Source organism: Amblyomma mixtum, chromosome 2 (assembly GCF_055824585.1).
Source record: "Amblyomma mixtum isolate Tamu chromosome 2, ASM5582458v1, whole genome shotgun sequence".
Classification (NCBI taxonomy): domain Eukaryota; kingdom Metazoa; phylum Arthropoda; class Arachnida; order Ixodida; family Ixodidae; genus Amblyomma; species Amblyomma mixtum.
In genome coordinates, this window is record NC_143013.1 from 196,830,455 (window position 1) to 196,844,331 (window position 13,877).

Consider the following 13,877-nt stretch of genomic DNA (forward strand, 5'->3'; position numbering starts at 1 on the left):
TGCTAAGTGAGGGGTGGTAATTAAATGCATGGCCGAATAAGAGATCAGACTAATAAAAACTTTCCTGAAAATTCGAAGGAGGATAAACAAGCAGCATTGTTAAATATTCTGGGAACGGAGCAGCTTACAACATGAAGGGTGGTTTAAGGAGTTGTAAACACCACTACATACCACAAGTAGTTAGTGCAGGACCAACTGACGAGGAGGGAAATATGAGGGGTACAAGAATTTTGTTGGTAACCAGGTTAGTTACAGACGGACACCTATTGAAAAACATCCTACGGACATTTATTAAAAAAAGAAGCCTGTGAAATTTCTATCTTGCCAGCACTCCTCTATGGTGCTGTAACTCAGAACCCAAGGAGAGGCTTAAAATTACAGTGAGGAACGTGCATGGGGCTATGAAAGACATAATTTTAGCTCATTCTAAGTCGAAGAAAGGCGGATAGCAGGTGTTAGGGGACAACTTCGAGTTAGTAATACCCAGGAGACACAAACAAAGAATATTACGCTGAAGTGGGGCATGTAAAGAGGAGATAATGAACTATTTGTCGAGGTCACAGAATGGGTTTTAAACGGAGGAGAAATACAGTGTGCGAGGTAATGAAAAATGCAGCGAGAAGAATTTCGGGACATTTTCTTAGATAGGGGGGAGGTCATTCATGGCTTGGAAACTAAAGAGCTGATATGAGATGAGTACAAGAGAATATTTTGCCGTGCACAGAACATAAAGTGCCTGATCGTGGTGTCGATAAAAGAGTTCAGAATTTTTTCAGGGCATTCAGCCTCCCCTCGCGATGAAATGAGTTACAACTTCACTGTATACTGCCCTGTCATGCACTACAACAGGTTGGTTCACTATCAAGAACAGGCGGGTCGCATGACCATCGATATCACAAAATACTAAGCACCCACTCTCCGTCACACATGACCTTTGTCTTGGGGTCAGCCTCGATCACCATCTTCTTGGCCACTAGATGAACAGGTATGTCTCTGGTCACAACGTCACATAACGACAACCACGGACACCGTGAATCCTGCACAAATTATCTTGTACAGCTGCCGCCACAGAAACACAGCACTTCAGCGACAGCTGTTTAATCTAACTTGTATGTAACATCTGCAGAAGATACCTCTCTATATGCTGCCGTCTATTGGCCTCCGGCACGAAGATGACCTTTCAGCAGACACACGCGAGCACCGCATAACTGAAGCCCTCAGCATCTTCAGCCTGCTGCTGAGGTAGTCCCTCAGAGCCACCCGGAACATGTGCGAGCTGGCATTGTAGAGCACGAAGTTGATGGCGAAGTTTGTGTAGTACAGGAGCATGCAGTACCGCTGGAGGACGTAAGGCAGCGAGCCTGTGGAACCGTCCACGCCTCCGATGGAAAGCGCGAACACGTAGATGCGCATAACGTAGCTGGGAAGGTTGAGAAGCACGAATGCTGTGGACACGACGAGCAGCATTCTGGTGACTCCGATCTGAGTCGAATGTGCCATACCTCCCCCGCTGACGGCAGTAGGGGCTGTGTGATTTTCGTTGTCTCCATCAGCTGGCTTCCGACTGATAGACGACCCTGCAGAGATATAGATTGCGGGTGGCATCACTTCAAACATGGCGAAAAAGAAATACACTCTAATGCGTCTAAGCAGTTGCCACAGTAATGGTCGTCGCCTGTGAAAATATAACACACCCTGTTCTTTTTCCTGCGAAACAAAAAGATTGGTTTGGTTTGTGTGGTTCAACGTACCAAAGTTACCCAGATTGTGAGGGACGCCGTACTGAAGGGCACAGAAAATTTCGTCCACCCGGGGTTTTTTGACGCGCACTTTCATCGCACACTACATGGCCGTCTAGAATTTCGCCTCCAAAGAAATTCAAGTGCCGCGGCCCGGATTGAACCCGCATCATCGGGTGAACAGCCGAGTACCATAACCACTGAGCCACCGCAGCGGACTCAAAAACAAACAGAGAATCGAGGCCTTTTGTTAAAATGAATAGTTGGCAAAATGGGGTCTGTTTTCTTGCATAGTTTGCTTCTAGAAAGAGACAGTCACTGCAGCTTTGAGAAGATGCTAATATGGCGGAAAAGCTCAATAAAAGGGAAATTTACGGTAAATAGAAACTACAAGTTGAGTGAAAAACCGCAAACCGCCTTTGTTCACTGCTCGAAACCTCCTTCATAGAGAAAAGAAATGTCGTGGCCGCTACCCTGCGCGATAACAATGATAAGTAGGATAAACACCATGTGGTATTATCCCCGACGCGCGCCCACCAAAATTTTAGGTTTTATAACTTGCGCGCACGCATGCACTCCGTCACAATGTATGTGCACTCTTGCTTACGCTCGCTTGCCTTATATTTGTGATACTGCTTCCGACTTCATGTAATTTACCTCGTATTAACCAAAATCAAATGAAATCTTAATTCAGTCATTCAGAGATAATGGGCGCAGACCTGCAGTGAAACTTGATTGCGCGCCTGCGCCCGCGTAGATCATGTCAAATGCTGTAAATACAAAAAAAAACGCGTTAATTCGACTCCTGTTATTTTCGAAAAGCAGGTAATTACTAAATCTCGTTGTTTTCAGCTGCCTGCTGCCATTTCCTTTTGTGTTTTCGTTCTGTGCTCTCGCGATCCATGGTGTCAGGGTTTTCTGCGCTATCGCAGAGACTGTAATCATTTTGCATAGTGCTAGGTGCGTGTAGGCAAAGCGTACTTTCTTTTCCTCTGGATGTGAGTGTTTAGGACAGGACGGGCCTGTTGATGACCTGAGTGTCCTAAAGGCCACTCGTTTCGTTCGACGACGCTGCGAAATTTTCGGAATGAATAAATTAACGATTGCCGATTTTGTAAACAAATAAAGCTATGCTCCTGTGGGACACTTTGTGATGGCTTCTTTTTTGATTTACCTGATAATTCGCCATTTCGTTACTTGTGACATATGTTCCGGTCCCGTGAAACCCGAGTAAATGGCATTGTATTGTTGCATAAGATGTATTGAAAAACAAACAAATTTGAGGAAGATGAACTAGAAGCAGCTGAGAAAAAAAAACACCAGACATGAACATCGTAAAGAAATTATGAAAATCTTTGCGAGACTACCGCAAGCTATTTAGGAATAGTGACAAAGTAATCAGTGAGCATTTAACATCTGTAATCAATGTGTATGTGTGAAACGAACTATTCATTCTTAGTTCTTATGTTGTGATTGCGTTCTGTGCTTTTTAGGTTGGAGAAAGGTTCAAGAAAATTGAGGTAAATATTACCTCTTTTATTTCATTTGAATAAGGCAAGAGAGAGCTCAGATACTGCAGTTCTGTTGAAATAATTAAAAAGGTGTTTCGTCGTGACACTAAGCCGACTCTTAGCAGTGCTTATCGTCTTGTTTCAGTAGATCATTCCTTCTAAGTGGTTCATCGGATATTGCGTACGAAGTGAAGATGTTTTCACCCCGTTGTGATCATTAAATTGTATGCTATTATTGCACTCCGGCCAGTAGTTCACTAAACTTTGGGTAGAGTTTCATTACTGAGAAACGGCATTTAAACCCGTTAAACTACAGAAACAAGCAACATATAAGTGACAAGAACTCAGTAACTCAGTCTTCAACTGTGTCTAAAAATAGATGTTGTTTATTGAACAGACTACATTACCGAACTCAATTAATATCATATTTCTAGAGATGAAGACTCTTACTGGGGCAAAACATGCATTATTTATCCAAACTTTTCTGCCATGCTCAAGTTGTTAAGCAGTACATTGTCCCATTCATTACCTGGCAACCGTTCAAGTAGCGCAATTAGGCTAGCTTCCATAATTTTTCTTACTGGCACTGTCGCTCTTACCTATCCCTCCAGACTAGCTAAGAACCACCTGGAGCGTTAAACTCCGGAGCTCAGGTCACGGCCATGTGGCAGGAAACTGCTGGAAACTGCTCAGCCACGTACCGCAGCAAAGTAGTTTCGACTATAATGTTTTTAAATGCTGTTACATTTAGATTAAATTTCGCTGTAACTAGCGATAGAGATCTCGTCATCGGCCGATCAGGAATGAGAAAAGGATGCTTTTTGTTAAAAATGACATATATCGACAGTGAGTAATCATGATCTCAACCTTCAGCTGCGACTCTCTGCACCTCTTGCCTGGCAATGCTTCCCCTTGCTTTTCATTTAGTTCACCTAACGGCCCACTGGCTGTCTATTCTCCGCATCCCACGTCCTATCAAATTACGTGCTCTCTGAGCTTCGGAAAGGTCAGTGTCAACCCTTCCTTCATACAAAATCTACTGGCGTTAATTTTTGCAGCCGCTTTATCATTCGGTAGTCCAGAATGTCGAAATTCCGATTTCCAGTCTATTTTGTCGGCCTCCAAGCATCCGCCGTGCAGTTTAGTACTGGCAAAACATGTCGCTTACGCATTTTGGTAAGGAAAAATATTGTCACGCTGTTTTTCACAACTTACCAGTGCTTGCAAATGCATTCACCCTTTCTCGCTCTGCTGCTAATGTCTTTCTTGCTGTCCCAGTCTACCGTCACTATACGGCCCTGGCAGAACCACTCTTCAACAGCTTAGAGTACCTCGCCGTCTGGAGTAAACTGTCTTGAATTATCAAATCCATTTATATGCCTGTAGTTTTCATCATTCCACCATATTTAGTTTTATGCCACCCGTCGTAGGTTTTCGGGCATAAGGCGCAATTTAACCGCTGAGGTAATCTGACGAGGGCCCCGCCGCGGTGGCTCAGTGGTTACGGCGCTCGGCTGCTGACCCGAAAGACGCGGGTTCGATTCCGGCCGCGGCGGCTGAATTTCGATGAAGGCGAAATTCTAGAGGCCCGTGTACAGTGCGACGTCAGTGCACGTTAAAGAACCCCATGTGGTCGAAATTTCCGGAGCCCTTCACTACGGTGTCCCTCACAGCCTGAGTTGCTTTGGGACGGTAAACCCCGAAAAACCAAACCAATTTGACGAGGATAGCGTCGTCCGAAAGTTGAAGGTCGACAACAACCTTGGATTAACTCATGCGTCTCCTCCCGAGTCCAACCTTACGAATGCATCTACCTGATAGGCATAAAGTTACACCGAAAACATCGAGTCTCTACATCTGGTTCCGTTAGCGATTCTCATTTCCTCACCCTCTCCTTTTGAACAGTGATATGCCTCAAGATGTTCTTTGGAATTTTTTTCCGGGATATGTACAGATCCTTTTTCCCGCCTTGTCACGCTGTGTCTTTATTACTGCTCGTTTTTTTTAGTGATTTAGACGCGTCTTATTGCTGTAGGAAGCCCACACACAGGGTCTGTTTCTTAAGCCGGTTGTACTTATTTTTGAAAACAAGCTTTCCGACTTAAAAGAGCGCTTGCTTCGGAAAGACAATTCAAGCGATATTTTGCATTTAAACACAGCTAAGCCGTGTTTACAAGAAAGTTAGTTAGCCGTTGCATATTAGCTACGTTTTAACTATAAAGTCAGGATCCTCATTTATTCAGCACTTTGTAGCTCACAGTACATATTGCCACGTTTCATTGTAGTGTCCGTTCGTTCGCGTTAAAGGCCGCAGGAAAGGGCGGTTATCATTTTGTTCGAGACGCGAGAAGCGACTGGACTAATCTCGATTCATCACAGCCATGAAGAGCTGCGTCTACGTGTTTCCAGATTACTGCAGATGATCTTGACCTGTTATCTCGAAGTTTCCTTGCCGGCATTAAATTTAGCGATGCCGCGAGCGGCGCGCATTTGTAGTTCGACGACTGACGAGCACCTTTGTTGCTTACGCCGCCGCAGAGGAATTCACTTCTTTTGCGGGCGCAAGTCAGCCCAAATAAAGAGCTTCGTTTCGAAGTGTTCTTGGTGTTTTCCTGACCGCTGGAGTGTCGTCACTACAACGTGAAAATATTATGTATATTAATGTATATTAGTTTTTAGATTTCCAAAAGTGCGATTCGCGTCGCCGCAGCCACATGAGGAATTTTGGATACCCTCACTTGCGAAGCCTAAAATACGCGGCCGGGCACAGCACGTAGCCAAGATTGCGAGCGCCCGTCCCAAGCGGCGCACTTACCACATCTCGCATGCCCTGAACTCCAGGAATGTGGGATGGGGGCCTAGTTGGTGATACATAAATTTTAAAAACAAGGACCGTGCAAGGGACAGGTCACAGGAAGGAAATAAACATAATGGGAGCGGACCCTACAACTGTTTATTGAAGCGACGCCGTGATTGTTTGGCGCGGATGCGCATTGTTGGTGACGAGGGAAGGTGATAAGGTAGGAATGATGCGGCGCATTCGCCAGCGCGGCTGCGTGCGCTGACTCGTCACGCGGTTTCGGTTTCGCCCTTGAGGGGTACGCTAGGATCGCACTTGTGCAAATTTAAAAGCATTTGGATATTACGGTAAGCTACAAACTTCATAAGAAAACAAACGCCTGACTTCAAATGTTAAAAAACTGCCTGTCTGAAATTAGTTGCCGAGCCTGATCCTTAGCATCTCCTAGCTGTATTTCGACGCTTAAAACAGCTGAAAATACCGCACATGAGATAACGCCCTTCAACAAAAAGCCTATTTTTAACAATTGCTAATAGTCTGAGGGTAAACAACCAGTACAGGTGTTTATTTGTGTTTTCCGTGTTCTTTTGCAATTTGATTGACGTCATAAATGTGATCAATTTTCAAATTTATTCTCTTAAAACCAGCCTTTTTCCTAGAAAGTCAGCACAGTAACGTTCCTGTGATTTTATGCGCAATATCTTCTAAAAATTTCCTGTGTTGAACGGACAGCACCCCGATCGACCTGCAAAGTTACATGTCCGTGTTGTGATGTTACAGACGTATTATAATTGCCATAAAATTATTCTGTTTCACACGCTTGGCAACATCAAGCAATGCGTACATAGGTACAGAAGATTTCCTGGCACAGTGCTGCCTGCTTCCTTCGAGAGACCTTCATTCAAGCACCTTTCCCCTGCCCTTTGTTTCACCCTATTTCACGTAGGCCCTTCGTTATTTCGCGTCCACTTTCGAGCAAATTGTCAATTTTCTGAGTTATAGGCCTTCTTAGGCGTAATCTCAAACACGGGCCTTCACACTTAAAAAAACTTGCTTACATTTATTTATTTATTACCTCAAAGGCACCGGTTGTGGGGCATCACGCTACTCCGCCCGAAAGTTGAGTATGCTTCTGCCATATGGGAGCCTCAACCAGCTTACATCATAAACAATATTGAATCCCTGCAAAACCGTGCTGTTCGCTTCATCTTTTCAGATTATTCACGCTTCACCAGTGTCACAGCATTAAAACAACGTGCCGAGTTGAAACCGCTATCATGTCGACGCCATTTCGCTCGCCTAACCTTACTTCACAAACTGTATCACCATCCCACTCTAAACATCGACTTCTTTTTGCCACACCCTGCAGTCTTTCCTCGCCGCGAACACGATAACAAAATAAAACGTATCACATGCCGTTCATTGCTCTACGCGAAATCATTCATTCCTCGCACTATAATAGGTTGGAATAACTCGCCATCACACATAGCTACTGAGGTTAACCTACAATCGTTTCAGCATTTGTTAAAGGAAACCATGGACTAACAAATTTGGTATTTTTGTTATATTATGTGCATTTAGTGATTATTTTATTCTGCGTTGTTTGTTGTGTTATTTGTGTACATTACTAGCTTTTATTCATTATTACGTTTATTTTGTTTCAAGTGCCTGTGTCATATTGTTATGCTTGTATCCCCCCCCCCCCCCCTATGTAATACCTTCGCACGAGGGCGCTTAGGGGTATTGTAAATAAAATAAATAAATGAATAGGACTGCGACTTCTAATGAAGAGTTACTCTGGCTCCTGCACAAGACAGTATAGAATTGTGTTACTGCCACTAGACATTGTAGCTGGCATTGTAGAGCATGAGTGTATATTGAGAGTACGTGCGTAGTTCAAGTTTGAGTGAGTACTTAGTCTCTAAACGAAATGAGAAAGCGCTTTCACACGATATGTTGCGTCTTGTGTTTGGGTGGAGCAGCTTGAACACTGGGAGACGGACGTAGGCAGACAAACAGGACACATCGCTGTTCTCTTTCCCCTCTGCGTCCGTGCCCCCAAGATTCAAGCCTGACCCACACAAAAGGATTCCCAGCAACTAGCCCACAAACATGCCCTCAACTTGTGTCCCGTATCAGTGCACTGTTTTCTCATATACACTACCATGCTTGCACCACGCACAGCTGGTTTCTGCCGATATTTGATTATCTTTTCTTACTGCTTTCATGCTTGCTCCTAGGCTTAGTGCCTGCTCTATCATATTATCACGCTTACTTGTGGCCCTTACCATATTCTTCTTGATTAACGCTGACAAATCGTTAGCTTGTACCTTATCTTTGAGGTTCTAAACCTTCACGCTCTGGCCTCTTACTAAGGCCTTTGACTTCCTGCCAAAGCTCGCCAATGTTCTGCCCAGCTCACACACCTCCTACTTTAATTCCACACTTCTTCCCAATCTCTGTAAGATAGTCGTTCATCGCTTCAGCGTTAAATTCCTCTTCTTAGCTGAATATGCATTCGCTGTGGAGATATGGACCGCGTGAACATTTTGTTTTAGCGCTCATTCGTTCAAGTCAGCCCATTGACTACCTTCATAGCTCTCTTCTCAAATATAGGCAAATTTCAATCTCGCAGTTTCATGGCCGCTGTAGCTGACTGTGCCTCATGCATCTCCATGTTGCACGATGCCGACACTGGCGCCGATTATAAAATTTATTGGATTTTCAGTTTTCTTAATCACGTTGTTTTATGTTTCATGCTTCATTTCCCCACTGCCTTCTCGCCTAAACTTTTTCATTCTGTTTCCGGACTGAAGGTGGAGATTTGTATAGTTTGCTCTGTTCTTACTTCTTTCATCGTCCATAGTGCATTCTCATAGAACCTTTCCACCATCTTCCACTCGGAACTGCCTCTTTCACATTTGTTCTGTCATCTGTTTTTTCAATTTTATTGTGATTGTCACCGTCCTAAAGCTGATTAGCACAGATTGATAAAATATGCAGCAAACTTACAACGTTCGTGTTAGGAAGCTTCGATATAATATGCAGCTAGGTATAGCTAAATAGCAACATGATGCGGTCAAGCAGGTTGCACGCAATGTCATTATGTATTTATAGACACCTCCACTGTTGTTTTCTGGAACCGTGACACAATAAAACAACATGGCGGAAATATGAGCTCTAAAAGGTTGTAAATACAGCACAAATCGTATGGGAGCTTGCGAGCACACGCAGTACTTGCCTGACGTTTCTCCAAGTGGCCGGTTGCCGTCGCAGCCCATTCTCTGGCGACGATACCGTGCGTAGAATAGGTACACCGACCGGCCGATCATGGCATTCATGGCGGTGATAAGGAAGAAGGGCACGATGAGCGTCAGCACTGTGTCCAGGATGTTGATGTAGTACAGGGCGCTGAAAAGAAACAGAACAGCTGGTTTTTCCTCCGAGGGGGACACAGATCGCGATGTGCAAATGCTGCACGAAACGAGGATCAGATATGCTTTGAAGGTTTGAAGGTTTGAAGGTTTATTAAAACGAAATACAAATGAGTTGTAAGTTTCATAAAAAAAGTTAGTACAGTAGGAGGTCCCAAAGTGAAAACTGTCTGGGGGACCTCCCATCAGGAATACATAAGGAAAGTGCATAAGTTTGGCAGAGGCGCTATAAAAGTATATAATCAAGTTAAAACCTATTAGTGTAATTTGCGGCAATGAATAAGTTATACAATAGTTAGCGGGCATAATTTAACAAAAAAGGCATAAAATAGCAAAACATAAGAGCAATAGAAAGAACACAAAAAGACATCAGATAACAATGGGCATTGAATAAATGCAGATATAATACACAGGCGGAGAAAGAAAAAAAAAGAGGTTCCAGAAGATTAACAATATGACCGTTTGCTGTCATAGTGGGGAACATAAAATAAGATGAAGGCAACCTTAAGCATGGCATGAAGCTGAATGGGTTGATAGGAGATGTTTTTTTAGTAAAGTGTAGAAAGCGGGCTGCGAACGTGCGGATTTGATTGCTAGTGGTAATGAATTCCAGGTTTTGATGGCGGAGAAAAAAGCAGTTTGTTTTCCATAATTTGTGTTCACTTTTGGTAGAAGCATATTATTTTGTTCAGAGAATCTAGTGTTATTGCTATTAGAAAGGAAAGATACGGAAAAACCGAGAAGTTGATTGTTATTATTGCGAGCGCGGTAGATTAGAAGACCTAACCTAAGATTAAGGAGGCATTTCAATGGCAGAATGTTTAGGTCAGAGTAAAGAGGTGAAGCAGTGGCTGTGTATGGGCTGAAAGATAAAATTCGAAGCGCTTGATATTGAAGATGAGAAATACATGACATATGGCATGAATAGGTATTACCCCATGATGATAGGCAATAATTAAGGTGACTGTTAATGAAAGCATAGTACAGGGATAAGAGAACATGGCGTTGAAAGAAAAGTCTAGTTTTTATTAACACCCTTATTCCAAATGAAATTTTTTTACTGATAGATTTGGTGTGTAGATGAAATTTTAGATGACAGTCAAGCGTGATGCCGAGAAATGTAACGGATTCGGAGGCAGTGATAATATGATGTCCCAGATAAATGGCTGGGCTCGGGATGACGTGCTTTTGATGAGAGCGGAATATCATGAAAGTGGTTTTTGTAGGATTAAGTTGTAGTAAGTTATTTTCACACCATAAAATAATATTCTGTAAGTCCATGTTTAATTTGTTTATTAGGCTTGTGAAATTGCTATCCTGAGTGAATAATGTCGTATCATCCGCGTAAAGTATACATCTTGTGTTAATTAAGGACAAAGGTAAGTCATTGATGAAAATGAGAAAAAGAAGCGGACCTAAAATGGAACCTTGTGGCACTCCTAAATTAATAGTTAAAGGGGAAGACAATGTTTCTTGTAGCTGGACAACTTGTATACGGTTAGTGAGATAACTGCGTAAAAGAGCTAAAGCAGGCCCACAGATGCCTAGAGATTCTAATTTAGTGTACAGTATAGTGTGGTTAATTGTGTCAAATGCTTTGGTGAAATCTAAGAAAACAGCACCGGCAAACAACCCATTATCAATATATTGCTTAATACTGTCTGTGAATTCGATTAAAGCTAGTTCTGTGGAGTAATTAGGCCGGAATCCAAATTGCTGATCTGCTAACAGCTGGAATTTAATGAGGTAGTTCATTATGCGATTAACAATTAACTTTTCTATTATTTTACTAAAGAAAGGCAATATAGTTATTGGACGGTAGTTACTTAGGCATTCTTTGTCGCCTTTCTTGAATATCGGCGTCACCTTACCTTTTTTAAGTTCAGTTGGAAAAACACCAGTCCTAAATACTAAATTAATAATGTGACTAAGAACATTAGACAGCTCACGACCCACCAGCTTTACTTTGAAAGAAGGAATTTCATCGATCCCAGGAGCGGTATTTTTTAGGCTAGAAATTATTTGGAAGACTTCGTCTGGTGAAGTAGGGCGCAAGTAAAAAGAGTGAGGGCATCGACGGGGGCCACAGTAACTACTTGGAGGCGGGGAACCGCGGCGCGAGAAGAAGGAATTAAATGCATTAGCAATGTCAGTTTGATCAGTTAAAGTACACTCACCGTCAGAGACTTTCGTTATGCTCGTTTTGTTTTCAGCTATATTCAGAAATTCCTTAATTGTTACCCAATTCTTACGAGTGTCATTTCCATTTCTAAGTATTTCATTTTGGTAGTAATCTTGTTTGGAGCGTTTAAGTGCTGCGGAGAGAGTATCTGAGTATTTTTGATAGCGCTGTTTTAGGTGCACGTTAAATGGCTGCTTTCTAACCTTTTTGAGAAGGTTATTTTTTTTATTTATACAGCTTAGAAGGCTTTTGGTTATCCATGGATTCCGGGGAACTGAATACCAATGAGTGATGGGAGTTACTGATGTGCATGAGCTAAAATCATCTTCAGTTTCATACAACACGTTTTAAAGGAAGGATCCGAGAAGTGAGTTTTGTGAGGGATTATTCAAACTGGTCAGAGCAGAAGTTCCTCTTTCAATTGCAATATGAGCACACAGCTAAGAACAACGGGGTCCCTTCTACCCTGACGCCATCGCTGTGTGTCACTTCAACCTTAACCTCTTTGTATGTTTCTTCAGAAGGCCGCGACGTAGCAGGAGAGCTTGCGAAGTGCCATTCTGCCGCCTGGAGTCCGTAGCCACTGTAACATTGTTGGCAGTGGAAGTAAGGTTGGCGAGATGGCGCTTGCTGCTCCTAATGCAGCTGAATTAGAGCTGATGCGCTCCTTATAAACCGATGCGTCTTACAACCTAACCAAATTCTTCGTCGAGGAAGAAAATGGGGACAGGTTCCGAATTACAGCAAAGCCTATCTCTGATTTCACTTGGTCCTACGAGCCTCTTTCCATCGTACCGATCAAGTTTAACCGCTAAGTTCCAGCAACATTTGGACTGCACCTCAGCGCAAGTTATGTAAATTTCTCCTCGTACAAACCAAGAAGACCACAGAAGAAGCAGCACAACGTGTGGAACTTGTAATTTTGTACTGCTCAAGTCACCCTCTTTAATGTCGGAACCATTCTAATATCTCGGGTGCATGGTCACGTGCATAGTTTAAGGGTTTCTGATTCCGGTCACTGTATTGCACCAACATATATTTTCCGCAGCCGATATGCATTCGGTCTTAGAGCGGTATTATAGTTTTCAGTATTTCTCCGCTTTCTGATAACAGTATTTTAACTGTTCCGTGGGCTTAAACTGCCAGTGGACATAGAGACATCTGAAGTGCGCATTAGTTCCTCACTTGCACATAGTAAACATAGAGGCTTGGCGAACTAGGGACAGTAGTGTTGGTGCGGTTGCTGGTTTATGCGAATCTCTGTGGAGCAGCCAAGCCCTTTATGCTCATGTACGTGCAATCACACATTTGTCCGAGAAGCTGCGCATGTTGGGAAGATGCGCTGACGCATTGTTTTCTTGGCTACATGTGGTCATTATCTCCGAGAACAGCCAGTGCATTACCTACATCAAAATCAAAACGACCGACCACACCTCTCACGTGTAGAACATTCTTTTACCTTATATATTATTATGTTATTGACAACTGTGTTTGTGATATTCTTCGTCAAAGTTGACAAGAAGTTTTCAACGAAGTTTTTATTTTTTTCAAGAACAGCTGGGTGGCGTGTCATGAAGATGGTGTGACACAGAAGAAGACAACTTGTTTGCGAGAGACATCGATACCTTCTGTCAACGCCTCAGGAGACACGTCGTCTTATAGTCAGGCCGTCAGAAAAGCAAGAGTTAACCATTAAAACCATGTTACTTAACCATTAAACCATGTCAATCGATGGAAGTCAGTGCATCTGGCCATGTGTGAGCTTGCGAACTGCCGAAACGTATTTGAATAACACTTGATAGTGTTATTCACATTCAGAACTGGGGACCGAGCTTTTCCGCTTTGCCTATTTGTGGTTTATTTCCCTCGTTTACGTTTCACCTGCCGCCGATCGTATATCTCAATGTACTACAAGACTACGACATGCTGGCCGCCGCAGTGGCTCAGTGGTTATGGCGCTCGGCTACTGACCCGAAAGACGCGGGTTAGATCCCGGCCGCGGCGGTCGAATTTCGATGAAGGCGAAATTCTAGAGGCCCGTGTACTGTGCAATGTCAGTGCACGTTAAAGAACTCCCTGTGGTCGAAATTTCCTGAGCCCTTCACTACGGCGTCCCTCATAGCCTGAGTCGCTTTGGGACGTTAAACCCCAATAAACCACCTACGACACGCCCTGGCCATTCCGCCCAACTTCTGAAACTGCAGCGCGTCC

At 43.4% G+C, this 13,877-nt stretch overlaps 1 protein-coding gene across 1 annotated transcript in view; it reads right to left on the reverse strand.

Moving 5' to 3' along the window:
• Positions 1-1,137: 1,137 nt before the first annotated feature.
• LOC149362061 (growth hormone secretagogue receptor type 1-like) overlaps positions 1,138-13,877 on the reverse strand; it is a 170,568-nt gene continuing 157,828 nt past the window's right edge. Inside the window, exons 3-4 of the mRNA XM_089568216.1 lie at positions 9,292-9,461; positions 1,138-1,577 (exon numbers count right to left, since the gene is read on the reverse strand). Coding sequence (XP_089424342.1) covers positions 1,138-1,577; positions 9,292-9,461 — 610 coding nt within the window. The remainder of the gene's footprint in view (positions 1,578-9,291; positions 9,462-13,877) is intronic.